The sequence below is a fragment of the Dama dama genome, chromosome 8 (assembly GCF_033118175.1).
Source record: "Dama dama isolate Ldn47 chromosome 8, ASM3311817v1, whole genome shotgun sequence".
Lineage (NCBI taxonomy): Eukaryota > Metazoa > Chordata > Mammalia > Artiodactyla > Cervidae > Dama > Dama dama.
The window spans coordinates 2,665,069-2,687,526 of record NC_083688.1 but is presented as its reverse complement, the minus strand read 5'-3'; the positions used below and the strand labels follow the sequence as shown (position 1 = coordinate 2,687,526).

Here is a 22,458-nt window from a genome sequence, read left to right as displayed (position 1 = left end):
GCAAGTTACTTTTTTAAAGCACATGGGAGCTTTCTGAAGAGGCAGGAGGTCAGTGGAGTGGTCAGAGGCCCCAAAGCCTTGCAGCTCAAGTACATTTATAGCATGATCTTGATTTGCAAAGGTGATCCAGAGGAGTCTTCTGCTTAAGGCTTTATGTCCTACTTCAGGGGACCCATGGTGAGAGTGTGTGTAACACAGGGTGCGTGCTGGTTAAAGAGCACTGTGGCAGGAGTCCTGATCTTGGTCTCGATGTCTGTACCTATGTGTGGGAGGGCTGTGATTTCTGCAGTTCTTTGTCTTGTTCCTTGTGGTCCGTGGAGCCCAACCTAGTCCTGTTAGGCTAGAAGAGGGGGAGGGGGAGGGCAGGGTGTGGGCAGCTCATCCTGCATGGCTTGTGTGGTTTCGTGGCAACCCTGCTGTCTTCTGCATCAGGAGAGAAACAAGACCGCAGCTCAGGAGCTGGCCACACTGCTGCTGTCCCTGCCAGCCCCCGCCAGCGTCCAGCAGCAGTCCAAGAGCCTGCTGGCCAGCCTGCACACCAGCCGCTCAGCCTACCACAGCCACAAGGTAATCGGGGGCGTCTTCCGTCAAAGTGGACATGGTGGGACTGACAGGAGAGCAAGTAAGTTGGCCTCTTGGACCTCAAGCAAGGGTGTCACGGAGTCAGGTGGGGAGAGGAGAGCGTTGAGGTTAGACCCACATAGCCTCATGTTTTTCCTGAGAAATAAGGGTCACTCAGAATGAGGACAAGCCTCTAACAGGCCCCTGGTTTGCGTTCTTTTTTTTCCCCTGTTACTTTAATAGAATTGACAAGGTTTAAGGAAGGGAGGGGAAGGCCATTTGAGTTGGGGGGCTTCTCGCTGGAGGACGGGAGAGGGACGGCACTCAGGAGGTCAGGACTGCTGGTGTCTTCACTCCTCCAGGCCCGCACAGGCCTCAGAGAGGTGCACTTACTTGCTTGTGAAGAATTTGGTGAGTGGGTGAAAGAGACTCGGGGGAGGTCTGGGGAGAGGGAGTCTCACCTATTAAAGTAAGTAGCAACGAAAGGCAGTAAGTTTGGCCAGTTTCGTAAATAGAAAAGAGTGTCAGCATTTCAGATCCATGAGGAGGAGGCCACCAACCCAAATGCCTTGGTTAGCTTTTCTGCCTCCAATGCAGAGAATTGAGAAATGTGAGTTTAACTTGCTGAACCTCTCAAGGAAAGACAGTTTTGGAAACATAGCTTTGGTATGACCCTGCAGAGAAATGACTTTGTAGGAAAGAGATCTGGGATGTTGCTATTCTGGAGAATCGGCTGGTTCTGGTTTTCCAATCAGACTTTAATACTGATTTCATGGCTTGTGAATATTTTTAAGTGGCTTTAACATTTTATGTATTTAAGAAGTAGAACTGTGTTGGGCTGCCTTGAAGGTTTGTTTCAGGTAGTCGGTGGTGATTAACCTGTTCTGTTGAGAGGAAGTCGCCAGCCTGACAATCTGCCAGCTCCCCTTTCCTCTGGGCTTTAGTACCCAGGCCTTCTTTGTCTTTGGCTCACCCTCTGTGATTCTTTTCTTGTAGGATCAGGCCTTGCTGAGCAAAGCTGTGCAGTGTCTGAACACATCAAGCAGAGAAGGCAAGGATCTGGACCCCGAGGTCTTCCAGAGGCTGGTGGTCACGGCACGCTCCATCGCCGTCATGCGTCCTAACAACCTCGTGCACTTCACGGAGTCGAAGCTGCCCCAGACGGAAGCAGGTGAACTTGGCCTGCCTGGCCGCGGTCCCAAATCTGCCTGCTCATCTTCTCTACTCTCCCATCTTCTCGTAGTTCTCTCTGGCCTCTGATGGACTTGGTGCTCTGAGACAGGGATCTCACTCTCGTCTTTATACCTTGTAGGGCTTCTGACATTAGAGTTGTACCGTTTTAATAATTAGATACTCTTTCCAGTGCTTACCCCTTGGATTACTCTTGAGTTTACTTAGTGTTCTGGACACCAGATGTAATCGGTCTCTGGAACCACTGCCTCTTTAAAGTCTTCAGGGGAAAGCTCAGCTCGTGCCCTGCGGCTTTAAAGTGACAGCATCAGTCATAGCTCTTGCTGTCTTGCTGCTCTCTCGCTAGTGTCTGTTTACATGAGTAGCAGCCTCTCTCTCAGCGCTTGATGCCGTTTCCTCCTCTCCTCATGCTGGCTGGGTACCGCACCTGCTTGGCTTTCATCAAATAGAGCTTATCGATGCCTTTACGGTTCTGTTATGTACATGCTCCCATAGGTTGTCGTCATCCTGTTCTTCCCCTAATACTGTAATCCAGGAATCTTTTTAGAAAATCTTAGATGTTTCCCTAGTTTAGAAGTTGAACAGTTGGACCTGAGATCTCTGACTCTGCTGTAAGATCCTGAATGCTCCCCCTTCTACTTAATTCTAACATACACTGTTTTCTGTGATATTCCTTTCCCAGACTGTTTTTTTCCTAGATGTGCCTGCTGGAATCTAGGGATAGTTGGCATATTGATTGGGGCCCCACTTGAAACTCCCTCCCCAGGCAAGCTTCCTTGACCTGAGTTAACCTTAAAACAAATTAAATTCCATCTTCAATTTACCGTCGTTAATCATTTTTTTTTTCTCCTGCTTAGAAGGAGCAGATGAGGGGCGAGAACCTCAGAAGCAGTTGGAGGGAGACTCCTGTAGTTTCATCACGCAGCTGGTGAACCACTTCTGGAAACTGCACGCCTCCAAACCCAAGAATGCCTTCTTGGCGCCTGCCTGCCTGCCAGGTATCATGTTAAAAGGGACATTTGCTAGTGAAACCTGATGTAAGTTCTTTCTTTGAACAGATTGAACTCTTCACCTTGAGCCTTCCTCATCCATCTCTTCCAGAGTGAATATTTAGGAAATACAAGTCTGTGAGATCAGTGTTCCTGATGGAGGAATTTACGGTGTAGCAGAGGGATGGGCCTTTCTTGATCTCTCCATGTCGGGTTGCATACGTCACATAAAGACATGTGTGTCTGTGTGTGTGTGTGCGCGCGCATGTGCCTTCTTAGTGGTGTTTATGATTGTTTAAAAAAAATCTTGGAAAGCTTGATTAAAAGCCAGTTAAAAAGGTAAAAGTTAAACATCATCCTAGAGAATTATTTAGTTTCTAAGCTATTGCTGCCTCGAGTGTCTAACTTTCCACACTATCCGAGGGTTAGGTGGAAGGGTAAGCTCTGAACAGCAATCTGGAAAATAGAAGGACCTCTGCTGCTCACTCGTGTTTGCTTGGGCAGTAAACCCCAAACGCATGTTCAGGACGTCTTTATCACCTGAGTTCTGGGGATCATTGGGAACATTTGGACTCCACTCAGCTCTTCACACTTGTCTGCTCTGTATTTTGATATCTATAGAGAGTTAGACCTATTTATTTCTGTGATGCAGGGTATCTGGAAAAGCTTTTGGGGCAATTGGAGAGATTTAGGAGACTATTAATGGAGCAAATCATAAATAATACTGGTGGCCTATATTCTGTGTTTGTGGTTTTTGTTTGTTTCTCTCTGTATGTGCTCTCCTTTAGGCCTCACTCACATTGAAGCTACCGTCAACGCTCTGGTGGACATCATCCACGGCTACTGTACCTGTGAGCTGGACTGCATTAACACAGCGTCCAGGATCTACATGCAGATGCTCTTGTGTCCCGTACGTTTCCTCACCACCCCGATAATCCCTACCATCCTAACGTCTGGACAAAATGTTTTTACAAGTTTGCTAGCTAATGAAATAAAATAGACTTAAGGGAAGGCAATGGGAATTAAGAATTTTGAAGATCAGTAAAACCTGTAACATCTTACTCATTCCATGGAAAGAAAGGTTGGAAAAGGGAGTGGACTTGGTCTTTCTTGTCCAGTTGCTGAGGAATATGCTGGTGGTTGTTTCACAGTTAGTGCTATGTAAGTATTAACTAAATGAGTACCTGGATGAATACCATCAGGGTCTGCTTTCAGTGACTCTAGCACAGAAGCTAGTGTTGAAAGGACTGATTTTAGCACAGAGTTAAGATGAGCCTGATCCTCTGATGAAAAGGCAAAACCCCTGTGTAGAGAGCTGAAGGGACTTCAGGGACAAGTGACCTGCCAGTCTATTACCAGGAACTAAGATACAGGATGCAGTGTATAGGTCTTCTCTATGCCAGGTCGGGGAGTGGACTTGGCTGCTGACCTGATGCAGCAGGTTGCAGGCGAGAGCAGGCAGATTTTCCACATGCGTGTAAGCGATGGTCAAAGAAAGCAAAGTGTTTTATAGACAGTGTCATAAATAACGTTAAAACCTAAGAATGATGGTTTTTTTTTCAATCTCAGGATCCTGCTGTGAGCTTCTCTTGTAAACAAGCTCTAATTCGAGTCCTCAGGCCAAGGAACAGACGGAGACATGTGACTTTGCCCTCCTCCCCTCGAAGCAACACTCCAATGGGTAATGTGAGGTCTGCGCTTAGGCGCGTGTGAGTGTGGTGGGTGCGGGAGAAGGGAAACGAAGCGTTAGGATATGCTGCTCACGCTGACCGAGGTCCTGGAGACTTCTGTTTATGTGTCCATTGGTACACTCTGCCTTACTCCATAAAGAATTTAAGATGGTGTATAAAAAGCTTATAGCAAGCATACTAACACATATATATGGAATTTAGAAAGATGGTAACGATAACCCTATATGCAAAACAGAAAAAGAGACACAGAAGTACAGAACAGACTTTTGAACTCTGTGGGAGAAGGTGAGGGTGGGATGTTTCGAAAGAACAGCATGTATACTATCTATGGTGAAACAGATCACCAGCCCAGGTGGGATGCATGAGACAAGTGCTCGGGCCTGGTGCACTGGGAAAACCCAGAGGAATCGGGTGGAGAGGGAGGTGGGAGGGGGGATTGGGATGGGGAATACGTGTAAATCTATGGCTGATTCATATCAACGTATGACAAAACCCACTGAAATGTTGTGAAGTAATTAGCCTCCAACTAATAAAAAAATTAAAAAAAAAAAAAAAAAAGCTTATAGCAAATAGAATAAGGAGAAGGAAATAAGGAAAGCTGAAGCCAAGGAAACATAAAGGTACAATAGTAAAATCAAGCCAAGGACATAAAATCTACATCACAGAGTCCTGTATGGTAGTTAAGTGAAGCGCTTGTATTTGGCTGAAAGCTTCTAAAAAGCCATAGTGAAAATGAAATGAGAACAGTTCAAAAATCATAGTGACTCAAAAAGCCCTCCATTTTTCAGGAACTGAAAAATTTCCTGGCCTGAATGCTCTTGCATTAAGGGTCCATTTTGTTGCCTAATGGGTAGTATGAGCAATGGTTTTACCTCCAGTGAGATTGAAGGTAAATTTCATAAGAAATTTCCCTCTTGATACACTTGGATACAAGTTAAGGACATAACATTTATCATTTTAGTAAAAGCAGTTCTAAAAATTGTCTGAATCGTAGCCTTAGTATCTTGTGTAACTCTGGTTACTTGGTTTGGCTCAGTAGTAAAAACTCCAGTGAAAGTCACATAGGTAGTTTAAGGTTTTCTATTAGCCACTTGATAAAGAGTAAAAAGAAATGTGTGACATGAATTTACTAATATAACCCAGTATATAAAAAGTATTATTTTAACATGTAGTTAATCTAAAAAATTAATAATAGTAGTAAAATATTTTCCATTCCTAAAACAACTTTTTGGAAGAGCTTTAAACATCTGGCGTGTGCCGTGTACATCAACACGCCCTTTCCTTGTGGACCCGCCACTTTGTAGCTAGTGGCTGCGGCTGCTTGTGGCCCAGTGCAGGTCTGGATGCACTCGTGCAGCTTCACGACCTTCAGATAACCTTCCTTGAATGTCATTCACCTTGTCTAAGTCTTCGATTAGTCAGTCAGCGATTTGTGCATCTTTTCTCTGAGGAGACCCTCCACTCGGTAAATAGTTTGTTTCCAGTTAAGGCCACATCCACATGTGTTTTCACCCCGTCAGGCAGAAGGCGTGGTCTCCATCCTCTTCTTCTGATTATGGGTCTAACCTAGGCTTCTCCGCTTTCAGAAGACCTTTCCCCTTCACACCGAAGCTGGTTGGGGTAGTACTGTCCTCAGTTTCATCCAGTGGTTTCACATTTCAGTTGGCTCTTCTCATAATAATTGTGTAGTGTGAAAATCTCACAGACCCAGTTGTTTCTGGGGAGAAAAAAAGGAAAATAACACTCCAAGCTATCATGACTGGTAGCAGATAAGCAATCTCAATTGTAGTATTTGGTCTCTTGAGGGTTGATGGGAGCTCTTGAGGTCTGCTGGTCTTAGATTTTTCTGCTTTATGGAATCCAAGGTTTTTTGATGTTGCTTTCCTTCATCGGCCAGAAAAGACTTACCTTAAGTGGGGCCAGCTGTCACTGCCTGCCCCCGCTTCCCAGATCCTGCCGGGTCCAAAAGCAAGAGAGCAAGGCCAGACATGGCCCCTGGGATTTACCCTTGAGGCACAGGGTGCTGGCTGGCAGCTTGTCTTGGCTTTTGTTTGCTCTGTAGCTTGTCTTCCCATGCACTGTGGGAGGGACCAGCAAGCGCCTTCAGGTGACAGAGGTTTCTCTGACTCAGGAGACAAGGATGATGATGACGATGATGACGCGGATGAGAAAATGCAGTCATCGGGGATCCCGAATGGTGGTCACATCCGTCAGGAAAGCCAGGAGCAGAGTGAGGTGGACCACGGAGATTTTGAGATGGTGGTGAGTCTGGCAGCAGGCGAGGAGGAGGAGCCTCGGCATACTCCTCCAGCTCTCGTTCGGGGGCTTCCACAAGCTCCCGTGACCACAGGACACTGACAGAGCTCTCTCTCTGCAGTCTGAGTCGATGGTCCTGGAGACAGCGGAAAATGTCAACAATGGCAACCCCTCTCCCCTGGAGGCCCTGCTGGCAGGCGCAGAGGGCTTCCCCCCCATGCTGGACATCCCGCCTGACGCAGATGACGAGACCATGGTTGAACTAGCCATTGCCCTGAGCCTGCAGCAGGACCAGCAAGGTAGAAGGCAGTGCCAGGAACACAGCGGCCCCTTGGCCTTGCACAGGAAAGAGGGTTTGGCAGTTACTGATAACCAGCTGGCTTAGCTTATCCCCAGACCTGGGGAGAGGGCGATCTGGGTGAGAGCTGTGCAGAGACGCAGGTGGAGAGTGAGAGGGGCTGAGCCGGCTTCTCCATGTGGGGGCCGCTCTCATGGTGCCGGCGGTTTGGTCTTTTGGCTTGTCTCCTCCCGGGGTGGGTAGAGGCCTCCAGCCTGTGTCCTGCCTGAGCTGAAGGGAGCCTTCCACCATCTCTGTGACCGGACTTGGTGGCTGTTGAGTAGCTTTCTCTAGGCCAGAGTGGGCCACACGCTGGCGAGTTTCGGCTCTGAGGGCGGCAGGCGGCGGGGCGGCGCCGTGGGCGGGGCCTGGCGGGGAGGCCGTGCTCACTCCCCACTTGTCCCCCAGGCAGCAGCAGCAGTGCCCTGGGCCTGCAGAGCCTGGGGCTGTCCGGCCAAGCACCCAGCTCTTCCTCTCTGGACGCAGGAACCCTCTCTGACACCACAGCATCAGGTAACTGTCCACAGCGAGGAGCGCGGCCCAGGGCCCCAGGAGCCTTGGGCCTCGCTCCAGTGCTGTGAGAGTGTCACGGGCAGCTGCTTTGACAGGCCATTCTGGACTTCCTGCTTCTGCCTTGGCTTTAGAAACGCGGGCGCGGAAGGCCCAGCGCTGCAGCTCGGCAGAGACGCTATGGCTCCGCTTCCCTCCACTCTGCATGCTGCCTGGCTTCAGCTGATTCCCCCACAAAGGCCAGGAGAGCAGCCTGCAGGTTGACCAGCTTTAGGGCTGAAATCACTGCTTTCAGGCTTCTTCACCAGAGTTCTAACATCTAACATCTTAGACAAGATCAAAAGGGAGACAGGAAACAGAGCGCATACCTTTTAATTTCTTTCTCTTCATCTGTTGCAAGAAGCAGAGTGAACGCTTCAGGTCAGCGTGGGTCACCACCAAGGATCTGAGCTTGGCGGGGGGGTAGGGTTTTTACAGACAATTCAAATGTATAGGAAATCTTCAGACTTCATTTTGTGTTTACTTTGAATCTCTTTCCTAATTTGATTTTTAAAAAACCAACATCCTGAGCGGAGAGTTGGACTGGAATAGAGGCGGTTGGAGCATCTGGACAGTCTCCTGGAAAGTCAACCCCTGAGTAATCTGAGGGTTGACTGAGAGTCTTCAGACTGATGTGTGCCTGTGTGTGTGTGTTTTCCTCTCTTTCCTGTGTTGGTGTCTCACCCTGTGTAGTTGAGAAAGGGAGAGACTGGCTGTCCCCTCTCCCCGCTGCCGTGGCTTGCTGCTTCCCTCGGGCCCCTGAGTCGCTGTCGCGTCAGGCTTGCTCGCTGCCGTGCGGTGCCGGTCGTGTCCGCCGTGCTCCGTGGCCGTCTTGGCTTTCCTCCCCTGTGTATCTCATCCAGCATTTTCCTCCTGTCTCAGCTCCGCCCTGATCCTGGATGCTGTGGCTGTCTCTGGGGAATTTCCTTGCTTCATTATTAGCACCTGATGAGGAAGTTTGAAATTTCCCAGTGAACTCCCCTCTGGACCATCTGATTAAAAAAACAAACAAACAGGGTTGATTCAAGAGCTCATGATAAGTGATTTCCTAGCATTAGTGTAAATTAATTACAAAACAAATCTGAAAATTCAGAATCTATGCTTTTGAATGGTACTGGCTAGTTTCTGATCTCAGCAGGTGTCAGTAACACCTAGACTATGGGGACCAGGAAGTATTTTAGGTAGAAAACTGTCCATGTCACAGATTCTTGAATCCCTGCACTGGGACGGAACAGCGAAGGAAATGCCCAGTGAGCTGGGTTTTCACTTCTTTCTCAGTACTGTGTGCGGCGCGCCACGTGGAGTGTCTGTTCCTGCTAGTGATTAACCCGCAAAGCAGATCTTTCCCTTTCTCCTTGGACGACAGGATGTCTAAACCATATTGTGTCCGCCACGCTGTGTGGTTTGCTGCCTTCGCCCCGAGAAGGGGTTTTTCCCTGTAACAGCTCTCGTTGCTCTCTCAGCTCCAGCCTCGGACGACGAGGGCAGCACGGCCGCGACGGATGGCTCCACCCTGCGGACCTCCCCTGCCGACCACGGGGGCAGTGTGGGCTCGGAGAGCGGGGGCAGTGCCGTGGACTCGGTGGCTGGCGAGCACAGTGGTGATGTGACTGGGGGCCCCGAGCTCCTTGGGAAGGGAGGGTGGGGACAAAGTAGGAATGCCTGCGTGGGTCCTGAGGTTGAGTTCAGCAGAGGGGAGTTTAATAACCTGTTAGTGGAAGAAAGAAATGATGTACATGATTCCAAATCATGATTCATTTAAGACAACTATGGTTTGACTTTGAAATCAGTCATGCTTTGGTCTTTGCTTCTCTCGTTGGGGGAAGAGATTGGGGGCAGTCCTGCTGTTCACAGCCTGGTGTATTAATAGAGCAGGCCATCCGTGCTAGCTGGTGGGGGCGGGGCTCTAAAATGAGGAAGCATGACAGAGCCATTTTGGCTTGATCTTAAAAAATCAGTCTTTGTTTGAAAACTGGCTATGAACATTTTTTTGTGAAAGAGATACAGAGTAGCTGATAATTTTCTGGAGTCCCAAATCAGTTTTCGCTTCCTCTGAAATATGATGTGGAAATATATCAGCAGCTGAGATTAAGATTAGTCTTGCAGATGGGCTTACGTTCTTTGGGTACCCAGAAAGTCAATTTAGTCATCGTGTGCCATGGGGCCGAAATCGTGAACTCAGTCCTCACTGAGCTTCACACGAAAGGAAAAATTTTTCTAAAGCTACCAGTCAGATTACTTTGGAATGCATTGGGTTTCACCAGGCTCTGCAAGTTGATTTGCACTTTTTAAACCATCTTCCTCTAGTGTCTGGCCGGAGCAGTGCTTATGGTGATGCCACGGCAGAGGGGCATCCGGCTGGACCAGGAAGCGTCAGTTCAAGCACTGGCGCCATCAGCACCGCCACCGGTCACCAGGAAGGAGACGGCTCCGAGGGAGAAGGGGACGGGGAAGGGGAAGCAGACGTCCACGCTAGCAACAGGTCAGGGCCAGGCCGCCGGCACACACGAACTTTCCTGGGGGCTCATGTTTGAGGGTTAGGATGGTGGGTCAGTTGCCGGAGGTGGAGAGGTGACAGTAGTGTATTTCTTTTGAAATGTGAAGATTGTAGACTCAGAAGCAGTTTGAAAATGGTAAGAAAGTTGTAGGTCTGTCTCCTGGTCCTAACTGCAATTGTATCAAGTCAGTTGCAGAGAAAATACAAAGTGGTTTTTCTCATAAGGCCTGTCTGTATCCCTTACAGTGATTGTCATAAAACCATGTGTCCTCCTTACTCAAATCTTTCCTTATTAACCATACCGTAGACTCATTTTGTAGCGCTTTCCTTATAAATGGCACTGTTCGAGGCTCAAGGGCAACAGGTGTTTAGTACTGCTAGCAGTAACTCCTTGTTCAGTGTGTTAGGTAATAGAGAATTAAGACAGCTAATGTCAGTTTACATCCAGAAATACCCCTGGTGAGGCATTTGGCAATTTGAAAGTAATCCATAAAATTCCTAATCCAGCCCCTTTAAAAATTTTGGTGGAAAAAAAAATTTTTTTTTTTGGTGGTATTTGGTACTGCATTGGTGGAGTGAGTGTATCCTTAACCAAGAGGAGATTAGAGAAATAGAAGAGAAGGAAGAAAAAAGCCCCAAGAATGTACCCAGGTGGCACTAGTGATAAAGAATCTGCCTGCCAGTGCAAGAGACGCAGGAGACGTGATTTGATCTCTGGGTGAGGAAGATCTCCTGGAGTAGAAATGGCAACCTGCTCCAGTGTTCTTGTCTCGAAAACTGCATGGACGGGGAGCCTGGCTGGCTACAGTCCATGGATTTGCAAAGAGTTGGATACAGCTGAGCACACACACACTTGTGATCTAATGTTTGTTAAATTTTGTTGTGGCCCACGGTTACCACATTAGTGCAGGAATCAGTATTTTGAACTGAATGGTTTCTTTCGGGAAAAGAGGTAACTGAAGCGCTCAGGTGTTGGAGGCGTTTTGAGAGGGCGTCAGCGAGTGTCTCCTCTCCTCCCTGTATCCTGCACTCCCACCTTGCTCCTGCAGCACCCCTTTGGGGACGGTGCCCTCTGGCGGTTACCTGAGGCTAACCCCCGTCCCAGCCTCGAGGTTGTTGGGGAGCCCCGGTGTGAGTCCCCGCTGGCTGGCTGTTGCACACGCGGCAGTGTGTGTGCGTCCGTGTTACTGTCCACCCGTCCCCCACGCCCTCCCACGCCCACCCCACTGCGTCCACACATCTGCTCTGTCTGTCTGCGTCTCCACTGCTGCCCCGCACATGGGTTCATCAGTACTGTCTGTCTAGATTCCATATTTGTGTGTTAATATATGATATTTGTTTTTCTTTTTCTGACTGACTTCACTCTGTATAAGACGCTCTAGGTTCATCCACTTCTGTAAAGCTGACTCAACTGCGTTCATTTTCATGGCTCAGTAATACTCCATTGTGTATATGTACCGCAGCTTCTTCATCCGTTCATCTGCCGGGGGACCTCTAGGTTGCTTCCGTGTCCTGACTGTTGCAGATGGTGCTGCAGTGAACATTGGCACACACGTGTCCTTTTCATTACGGTTTGCTCAGCGTATGTGCCTCGTGGTGGGATTGCCATGTTGTATGGTGGTAGTAGTCCTGCTTTTTTGAGGAGTCTCCGTACTGTCTTCCACGGTGGCTGTATCAATTTACATTCCCACCAGCAGTGCAGAAGCATTCCCTTTTCTCCACATCCTCTCCAATATTCATTGTTTGTAGATTTTTTTTGGTGATGGCCATTCTGACTGGTGTGAGGTGATATCTCATTGTAGTTTTGATTGCATTTCTCTATTGATGAGTGATGTTGAGCATCTTTTCATGTGTCTATTAGCATCTGTGTTCTTCTTTGGAGACGTGTCTGTAGGTCCTTTGCCGACTTTTTGACTGGATTGTTTGTCTTTCTGGGATTTGTTCTTTAACTGCTTCACCTAAAAGGCATTTTCTACTTAATCTTTTGTTTTCCTCTTAATGTGATTTCTAGGTTAACTACGTGTGTTCAGGTAATGTAATCTTTGTGATTTTTGGTTCTTTGAAGTTTATTTCTTTGAAATATTTTAAATCTACTCTATCGTTGCTTTTTATGGTTGCTTAACTTTTGAACAGTTAGGTTCACTTCTAACTAATGTTAATTACTGATCTATTTGCGTTTATTTTGTGCTTCTTCCTTGTTATGCTTGTTTCTGAGTTTCTTTTTGTCTTCTTTGTAGCCCCTTTGGGTTAATTTGCTCTCCAGCCCCACCACCTTTGCAAGTTTGGAAGTTGTTCACTCAGTTTCCAATCTTGTAATAGTTGTACTAATCATTTCAATATGCATACTTAACCCGAAACTAAAGTTAACAAGAGCTGTATCTTCTTGTAGAAAATATATAAGACTTTCATTGAAGACTGTGAAAACTAGTTGAGAGAAAATAAATGAGCGGATATACTATATTTATGGATTGAAAGATTTGATTCATTGTTTAAAGATAACAGTTGTCTCTAAATTGATACAGGTTCAGTATAATCCCAGTAAAAAATCTCAGCTGGCTTTATTGTATGGTGTAAGAATCGACAAGCTGGTACTAAAATTCATTTGGAAGAGTAAAAGACTAAGGTCAGCCAAGACAGTACCGAAGAAAACCCCCAGAATTATGAGGACTGCATAGCCGTAGCCTATTATAAAGCTGTGTTCAGTAAGACAGTGGGATTTTGGTTCAAGGATAGACAAAATAGATGAGTGCAACAGACTAGAGTTCAGAAACAGATTCGCACGTACCCGGGCACCTGGTTTATAACACAGGTGACTTCTGCCCAGTGGGGGGAAAGGATGCTCTTTTTCAGCCAGTGGCAGTGGGTTGGTTGGAAATTAATCTGTAATAAATTGAGTCTTTTTTTCGTTTTATGATCTGATCATAAATAAAAATCCGTTGCACTATGGATTTAACTGCACAAGATAATGCTCCACTGGTTTTATTTTTCATTTATTTTTATTTTTATTGTGTTATAGTTGCTTTACAATGTTCTGTTGGTTTCTGCTGTGCAATGAAATGAGTCAGTTACACGCGTGTGTCTCCTCCCTCTTGAACCCTTTCCCCAAATTTCATCCATCTAGGTAACCACAGAAAACTTACTAGTTTTAGCAGACAAAACATCTTCATAACTTAGGGTTGGCAAAGATTTCTTAAATAGGACACAAAAAGTATTAACTAAAAGGAAAAAATATATAAATGGGACTATATTTCAGCAGCTAATGCTTTTTTTTTTTTTTTCCTACTTTTCTCTCAGTGTCAAGATTTGAGAGAGCTAATTTTTCTCACAGGCTCCTGAGAGAAGTGGTATATTTCTGTTACTTTTAGACTCAGGTTTTTTCTTCTGTGGATTTTTCCTGAGGTTCTCATAGAAGGCCCTCCTTACTTGGGGCAGACTCTGGGTGTCCTTTCCCTATTCCAGATGCCTTGTAAGGTCCTAGCAACCTGGTGCCCAAATGCTTTCAGAGCATCATGGCCTCAACTTTTCAGATGTCCTAAAATCAGTGTCAGGGCTCTGCTTACCCTTCTGGATTTTTGTCTTCACTCATCCCCTGACCTAATAATTTCTTCATTGCTGGTGAGGTCTTTATTGCTTTTATTTTAATTTTGTATTCAGTGATCTTTCTAAATTCACTTAAATTCTAATTATAGATTTTGGTAATTAGACTAATCCTAATTATGAGTTTGGTTAGTAGATTAATTCTTATCATAAATTCTGCATGAATAATCCTGTCTTCTGTAAATAATGGCATTTAACTTTTTTCCCTCCAATCTTTATACCTTTTAATTGCCTTTTCTTGCTTTATTGTTTTGGGTCGGACAGAAGTGGTGATGTGGAAAACCTTATCTCTTTCCCAGACACTGGAGAAAAGGTTTACTATTTTGCCGTTAAGTATGATGTTAACTGGAGGGTTTTCCAGGATATTCTCTATCAAATTTTGTTCCTAGTTTGTGGGAGATATTTTACCTTGGAGATAGTGAAGGACTGAAGCCTGGCGTGTTGCAGTACTTGGGGTCACAGAGAGTCAGATACAGTTTAGTCGACTGAACAACAGTTTTATCTCGAATTGGTTTTTGAAGCTTTCCAGTTGCCTTTGTTGCACTTGGTTGATTATATGTCTTTTCTCCTTTATTCTTTTTAAGGTTGTAAATTACAGTAATTGATATTTTCCACTATTAAGCCAACCTTCTGGGGACACCTAATCATGATATCTTATCCTTTGTATCACTGGATTTTATTTGCTAATATTTTATATAGGCCTGTAGTTTTTCTTCTTTGAAACATTTTTGTCAGGTATCGATATTCATATTATTCTGGCCTCGTAAAGTAAGTGAGGATGTGTTTCCCCTTCTCTGTTCTCTACAAAAGGTTGTATAAGATAGGTTTTATTTCCTCTATAAATTCTTAGAAAAATTTATCTGTGGAGTCATCTGGATCTAGACTTCCTTTAAGAGAATACTTAACTATAGATTCACTCTTTAAATGATACAGAATTATTTTTGTTCCTTCATGTGTCGATTTTTGTATGTTGTGCATTTCAAGAAATTTGTTCATTTTATTGTCATGACGTTGTTCGTAATATATCTTATCATCCTTTTAATGTCTTTAGGAATTGTGATGATACCCCTTTTTTTCATTTCTAGCATTGGTAACAAATTTTTTTCCCCCAAAAGTCAGTCTTGCTAGAAATTACCAACTTTATAAAGAACCAGTTTTTCAACTTCACAAAGCACCGGTTTTTGGCTTAGGTTGTTCTCTGTTGTGCACCTGCTTTCTGTTTCATTTCTACTCTTTATTGTTTCCTTTTTCTCTTACTAGCTTTTTTGTTTTATTATCTTTTTTTGGTTGGTGGGTTAATTTTCCATTTTTTTTTTTAAAGCTTTTTAAGATGGAAGGTTAAATCATCCATTTTAAACCTTTCTTTTTCAATATTTATTTGAAGTTATATATTTTTCTAAAATTCCCTTTAAATATTATTTTGACAGGAGCCCACATATTTTGATATGTTGTATTTTCATTGCTATTCAGTTCAAAATGGTCTCTAAATTTAAAGTTTTGATTTGATTAAAGTTTTGATCCATGGGGTATTTAGAAATATTTTGCTGAATTTCCAAACTTTTGAGGATTTTCTAATTATTTTTTTGTTATTGATGTATAGTTTAATTTACTGTGTCTGGGGAATATACTGTGTAATTGTGATCATTTGAAATTTCTTGAGACTCATCACTTCTAAAATGATGTTATGCATTCTTACTGTTTTCAGTTATTTCTAGCTAGCAGGTCAGTTTAGGTAACCTCCCCATATTGCTAATGGAATTTGCTAAAGTTGTCTTAAGTTAACTTTATTTTTCAGAAATAAGTTAATTAAAGAATTGTTAAATGACTTTTAAAAATAATTGCTTTTACTTTAAGTTACAAGGAGGAAATTGTCATTTTTGGTACAGTGTGTAATTTTTTTTCTTGAAGAAACTCTATCTTAAGAGTTTGAAAAGTCAGTAGTCTGACATGATCTTGGTCCAGGTCAAGACTCTGCTCATTATGTTGACTTTTTCAGGTGTGTGAATATTTACGTGCATGTTTTCCAAACATGAGGATTTTAACCTGTTTCAAAACTTGTATGTTTTATCCTAGAAATATTGAGCTGTTGCTGTCATCTCATCTTTTGTCACTGGTACATCATTGGTTCCTCAGCAGTTTTTATTCATTTGTAGTCCCCACAGGGCTGGTCTAATTATTTGAAGACCTTTTGTGTATTACTGTATTCTGACGGTCGTTTAGCTCATTCTTTCAAGTTCTTTTTAGGATGATTGCCATTTATTATTCAAGACTCTATTTTTATACAGGTTTTTATTATTTGGAAAATATTCAGATACCTGTTAGGATATGTAATACATGATAATCACACTTTTAAAAAAAATGTAGGCATGTGGCTTCTTATACATAGTCTATAAAGTAAAATGAAGCAAAATGGCTTATTAATTATGAGAGTAAATCCATTAATTGATTCAGCAAATGCACTGTTGATCTGTGTAAGATTGTGTTAGGTGAGACTGCCACGCAGTTTGTTCACAACACCCTAATTAATTTTCACAGTGGTCCTCTTCTTTTTAAAGGGTAGCATTCCTTGTTAAGAATCTCTCTGTTTTCGGCTCTGCTGGGTCTTCGTTGCTGTGCGTGAACCCTCTCTAGTTGTGGCCAGTAGGGCTGCGCTCCGGTTGTGGCGTGCTGGCCTCTCACTGTGAGGTGGCTTCTCTTGTTGCCGAGCGTGGGCCCTAGGGCCCGTGGGCTCAGTGGTTCGAGCACTCGGGCTTAGTTGTCACACAGCATATGGGGTCTTCCCAGACCAGGGACCACGCTGCTGTGGCCCGCATTACAAGGTGAGTTCTTAGCAACTGGACCACCAGGGAAGCCCCGTATTGGTCCTCTGGAGTTGGCATATTCACTGGAGAGGCAGACGCACACATTTACTGCAGAAGCCGAGGTGTGTATCGGCAGATGAAGAAGGCGGGGTAGTGGCCAGCTGTGAGTGTGGAAGGGCTCACGGTTCTTGTATTGATGTTGAGATTGAATTTTACACTGGGGAAAAGGATGGCTACGCTGTGAGAAGGCAGAGCAGTGACTAGCCTTGCTAATGACTTGGGAAGCAAGAGGAAAGGGCTGGGTCGCTATGCAGATGAATGACATGAAATGTGTAGATGGGAAGATCCCAGAAAATAATGCCTGGAGGCAGAGTAGGGCAGTGCATTGAAAAAAGCCATAAAGCCTGCTGTTGCAGGTTGGAGTAGTGAGAGCAACAGGACCTGATTCTTGAGCAGCATTCTTTAGCTTTCCTGTAAGTACGTTTTCAGTACCATCAGTTACATCTTGAAACACTTTGGCTTCACCGTAGCAAAGTGAGATTTTCCTTCTGAGTTGCTATTAACAGTGTTCCAAGGGCATCTCTTAAATGCTAGGATTGTTCCTAAGAAGTAGGTTCCTTGTTTACCTTGCTGGCAGGAAGAAAGAACTATATTCAGCTGGCTGGTGTTTGTGTATTAGCTCATGTTTTGTTATCCTCCCTGGTCTTTTAGGCTGCACATGGTCCGTCTGATGCTGTTGGAGAGACTACTGCAGACTCTGCCCCAGTTACGAAGTGTTGGAGGTGTCCGGGCCATCCCATACATGCAGGTATCCCGCAGTTCACCTGGGTCTGTCAAATCATAGGTGGACATCCTTAAGCATGCTCACACTTCTCCCGCCGAGCCTGTGTGAGACTTTGTTTGGTATTAGGTCGTAGAATAATGTAATATAATTTTGAATTGCAGGTTACAGCCCTTCATTTTATAAATGAGAAGACCAAGGATCAGAGAATTTAAAAAAAGGTCTACAGCCATCCAGCTAGTTACTGACAGAGCCAATAACAAAAGTCTGCTCTAGAGACTCTTTTAGTATCTATCTAGTATCTCTAACATCTTTATCATGTTAGTAATAGAGTGAGGTCTGCTAGCTGCCTTCCTCTTAGGCAGAATCGTTCTTTAGTACAGCACAGTGCTGCATCTTAAGCCACTTGGACTGGATATAATGTCGGTCAGTCAGTTAGTTGTGCAGACTTCTTGCAGAACGTTTTCTGCATTGCCAAGGGTAGCGTATACTGTAATTTGATTGCTCTAACTCTGGACCCTTCACCTTCGGTTACCTTAGGTTTTCGAATCTTTCCATGGGCTGTAGTTCCAGTTGACAGGGCAGGCAGGAGGATCGGGGTTTCGTGTGAGACACTTGGTGTTTAGAGCTGCTGTTCTTCAGGGAACTGGCTTTCACGTTTTGCCTCTCTGTTGACTTGCAGGTCATTCTGATGCTCACTACAGATCTGGATGGGGAGGATGAGAAAGACAAGGGGGCCCTGGACAACCTGCTCTCCCAGCTGATTGCCGAACTGGGCATGGACAAGAAGGTGACATTTGAGTCATTGTGTGAGAAGCAGGCATTAAGATCAGTTTTTTTCCTCCCTCGCATAGAGAAACTTCACCAAGTTGCAGGGGGTGACTCTCCCCTGAGGCCCCCAGCTCTGCAGATCCATTAGAAATGTTTTCTGTGTGTGCTTTGGCCCAGGCATGCTTGTGTGGGTCTGGCTGTAAATGAGGAGCAAGACCAGGTCACTGCCCTTGTGGTCCTTTTGTAGCTCCATGAGGTGAAAATGATAAATGGGTTGTTTGTATCTTGGCCTCAGGCAGTGGCACCCCACTCCAGCACTCTTGCCTGGAAAATCCCATGGACGGAGGAGCCTGGTAGGCTGCCGTCCATGGGGTCGCTAAGAGTCGGACACGACTGAGCGACTTCACTTTCACACTTCACTTTCATGCATTGGAGAAGGAAATGGCAGCCCACTCCAGTGTTCCTGCCTGGAGAATCCCAGGGACGGGGAGCCTGGGGGGCTGCCGTCTATGGGGTCGCACAGAGTCGGACGCGACTTAGCAGCAGCAGCAGCTCCTAGGTGTGTCAGGCTCTCGGGTGTCCAGATGTGGGCCACAGGTGCAGTGGAGCCTGTTTGGCCTGTGATTCCGTGTGAGAACCACTTAGCGTTGATAGGAGGAGCAGTCTCGGTGAGAGGCTGCCTCCAGGTTAAGGCCCGCGTCCCCCGGCCCCGCTTGTAGGATGTCTCCAGGAAGAGTGAGCGCAGCGCCCTGAACGAGGTGCACCTGGTGCTGATGCGGCTCCTGAGCGTCTTCATGTCCAGGACCAAGTCGGGGTCCAAGTCTTCCGTCTGCGAGGTGTGTGGCTGCGGGGGGGCGGGGAAGAGGATTGTGCTTGGTGCCAGGGCGGCGGGCAGAGGCCACAGACCTCTCTCACCGCGTAAGGCCGTTGGCGCTCGGGAGGAGTAAGAGTCTAAGCTGTCACCTCTTCAAGCAAAGCTTCCACCTTTTTCAGAATCCCTTCCAAGCTCTGATCTTTTCCAACAATCCCTCCAATGGAGGGGGTTAAAGGGTTTGGAAGTTCCATTATTGAAAAGCAGGAGACTGTTCTGCAAGCCGCAGAGTGGCTAAGAGGATTCCCCTGCTGTATGTTGCTATAAGGTATGGTAATAAAGCAGAGAGAAAGCAGTGCGTGCGTACTGGAAAGGAGATTAACACAAAGCAGAGAAGGTAGAAATGGAGGCTGAACTGCATCCAATCTTAATGAGCTTATGAGCTGTGGGGGCTGCTGGGATTTGCAAGGCTCTCCTAATGGTTTTATTTACAGTAGCTTTTCCCCTGCCTTTTTATTTGTGTGATCACTCACCCCATCTCCTTTGGAAGGTGGTTCTGTGGAAGAGCCCCTACTGGGAGGGTGGGGTTGCAGAGAAATGCCTTTAGTGAAAAGTTTTCTTTCTTAAATAGGCTTCTTTTCTAGATGCCCAAGGAGAAAGAGAAAACCTCTCCCTTCCAGGTGGAAGGGTTATCTAATTCTTGCCTCCTTGGCCTCTGGCACATATGTGTTGGGAGATTAGATTTGGGAACTGGTGTGTCTTTATTTTCTCTCACCATGCTGCTGTGCAGAAGACTTGGGGAAACGTTTGAGCTCGTTGGGAAACTTTCAAATTAAGAGATGGACTCACTTTCATGACAGCTAGTTCTCGGACTATCGTGAGCGCGTTTCCTGCTCTCAGGCTCAGCTGGACTGCACTCTGGTCTGCCAGCCATTCTTAGCTTCTCCCCCCTTTTCCGCAGTCGTCTTCCCTCATCTCGAGCGCCACGGCCGCCGCCCTGCTGAGCTCCGGGGCTGTGGACTACTGCCTACACGTGCTCAAGTCCCTGCTGGAGCACTGGAAGGGCCAGCAGAGCGACGAGGAGCCCGTGGCCACCAGCCAGTTGCTGAAACCACATACCACGTCGTCCCCGCCTGACATGAGCCCGTTCTTCCTCCGCCAGTACGTGAAGGTGAGGGCCTTCCCCAGGCAGTGAGCCTCTCCTTTCCCGCCCCCGGGCTCCGGGTCCTCACTCCCCTGGAACAGCGCCAAAGGAGCCACGGATGTCCCTTACTACCTCTGCTATCACCAGGGGCCCTTCAGCACTCTGGTTTAGAAAATGGGCTTTTTCTGGTCGGATGAATCTGGGGGACATATCCCTGGGAGTAGGCGTTCCCACTTAACCGCTGTGAAGCTTGGAGAAGGCCTGTCTAACTTGTAGTAAGCCTCAGTTTGTACATCTGGAGGATGAGCACACACAGAGCATCTGCTTCATAGAGCTGTTGGGAGCCTCGGACGTTCGGAAAGCACAGCGCCCAGCTCATCCCAGTGCTCAGTAGATGTTAATCATCATCCCCATTTCTGTCCCATTTAAATCCACGTAGCAGAGCAGGATGGCCTGGGCTGGGTGTGCTGCTCACTGCATGCTTAGCACTGCTTTACAGAGTGTGGAAGTGAAACAGGACAGAGCGTGTCCTTCTCGTTTTGTATGGCCCTTTGGTGGTTTTCCATAGCTCTTTGGCCAGAAAGTTCTTGGTGGATCCAGCTATCTGCTTAACTCTTTATCCTTTACAACAATCCTGCACGCAGCGCCGCTGATGTCTGCGCCTCCCCCAGGGTCTGAGCCATCCCTTCTGAAGTTCTTTCCTCTCCTTCTGCGTCCCTTATGTCCCCCATCAATGCCAAGGGATTCCCTGGTGGCTCAGATGGTAAGGAATCTGCCTGCCATGCAGGAGACCTTGGTTCAATTCCTGAGTCAGGAAGACCCGCTGGACAAGGGACAGGCCACCCACTCCAGTATTCTTGGGCTTCCCTGGTGGCTCAGCTGGTAAAGAAACTGCCTGCAATGTGGGAGAGCTGGGTTTGATCCCCGGATTGGGATGATCCCCTGGAGAAGGGAAGGGCTACCCACTCCAGTATTCTGGCCTGGAGAATGCCATGGACTGTATGGTCCATGGGGTCGCAAAGAGTCGGACATGACTGAGCGACATTTACTTTTCACTTTTTAAGACGCAGCTCACACACTGGGTCATTCCACAGCACACACTTGGCCTCTCTCCAGGCTGAGCCTTTCCCTGGGTCCCAGAGCACCCTGACCACACATGTGGGGTCTTCCCCTCCAGGCTCACATCATGACCCTATTCTGTTCCTCCTCACACTGGCAGTGCTTGATCAAGACCTGATAATAGCTGAGGGTTGCCTGCACGGCGCACTGACTCTGGCAGCCCCTTGGGGAGCACAGTGGGTAGGGCAGCTGCTTCCCCCCGTCCAGAGTCTCTCAGTGACCCTTGACACACTGCCTCTTAGAGAAACGCTTCTGTCGTCAGGGGGAGCTTTGGTTCTCGGGAACGGAGTACATCTCCCATAGAACGTCAGACGTCCTTTTCCCTTATGCTTTCTTCAGTTTGTTTCCTGTTCTAGCTCTAATTTTTGTGTAAGCAGAGTAAAATCAATCCAGTGTCAGAAACCAGAGTGAAATGCTAGAACTTTTGAGAGTGGTGAGATCTATCGCTACCATATGTTCTGTATGTGATGAAATTACCCCCAGAGCCTAGGGTCTTCCTGGGTTTGTGAACTAAACGGTCAGTCAGTGTCCGCTGCAGCTTTGGAGGATGCCGTTTACCATCTCCAACATAACGTGTTCCTGCTGAGCAGGAGACCAGCCTTGTTCCTAGCCGTGGTCACGGAGAATTCTCAGTCACGGCTCTTTCACGCGTGTTCTTCTCCAGGGCCATGCTGCTGATGTGTTTGAGGCCTATACTCAGCTTCTGACGGAGATGGTGCTGAGACTGCCGTACCAAATCAAAAAGATCGCCGACACCAACTCGCGAATCCCACCGCCTGTCTTTGATCATTCATGGTTTTACTTTCTCTCAGAGGTAAGCGAGGGTCCCAGTCGAGGAGAGGACATGGACCGTGACTGCCGCTGTGGCCCCCTTGCACCCCAGCAGAGCCCCTCCCACCACTTAGGTCTTGCTCCTCCCGAGTATACCGTATGGTGACACCGTGGAAGCTGTGTGTCAGAGCGGGCTGTCCTCTTTAGCGTCTGATTCCGTTTCTCTAATGTCCCCCACACATGGTGACGGTGTCTGTGTTTAATAGCTTGGACTCTGTCTGGAAAACAGAAAGTATACTAGTTAAGTGAACTGAGAGGTTTTAAATGTAGAGAGTTGGTTAAACAGCCATTGAAGAGCCAAGAAGATAACAAGGGAACACTGGGGTAACACAGCGGCAGTAACTGTGAGAAGCAGCTGCTGGCAGCCCTGCCGGTGAAGAGGACAGCCCGGTGGATCTGACGGGAGGCTGCTGTGGGACCCCAGGAGCTCTGAAGGGATGTGAGGTGGCTAATTCTGGAAGTTCTGAAAGAAGCCAAGCAACAGGACCCCCTGGGCTTGGTTTGTCCTTGACTGCTGAGATGCTGGGGGCTG

At 46.6% G+C, this 22,458-nt stretch overlaps 1 protein-coding gene across 2 annotated transcripts in view; it reads left to right on the top strand.

The window, feature by feature from the left end:
• Positions 1-22,458, top strand: part of UBR4 (ubiquitin protein ligase E3 component n-recognin 4) — a 132,156-nt gene that overhangs the window by 59,851 nt on the left and 49,847 nt on the right. For both annotated transcript variants that reach the window (XM_061148034.1, XM_061148033.1), the window contains exons 51-65: positions 433-567; positions 1,558-1,732; positions 2,610-2,750; positions 3,530-3,651; positions 4,311-4,422; positions 6,564-6,694; positions 6,810-6,987; positions 7,434-7,538; positions 9,038-9,175; positions 9,882-10,056; positions 17,181-17,277; positions 17,933-18,040; positions 18,741-18,857; positions 19,794-20,003; positions 21,760-21,909. In XM_061148034.1, coding sequence (XP_061004017.1) covers positions 433-567; positions 1,558-1,732; positions 2,610-2,750; positions 3,530-3,651; positions 4,311-4,422; positions 6,564-6,694; positions 6,810-6,987; positions 7,434-7,538; positions 9,038-9,175; positions 9,882-10,056; positions 17,181-17,277; positions 17,933-18,040; positions 18,741-18,857; positions 19,794-20,003; positions 21,760-21,909 — 2,094 coding nt within the window. The remainder of the gene's footprint in view (positions 1-432; positions 568-1,557; positions 1,733-2,609; positions 2,751-3,529; positions 3,652-4,310; positions 4,423-6,563; positions 6,695-6,809; positions 6,988-7,433; positions 7,539-9,037; positions 9,176-9,881; positions 10,057-17,180; positions 17,278-17,932; positions 18,041-18,740; positions 18,858-19,793; positions 20,004-21,759; positions 21,910-22,458) is intronic.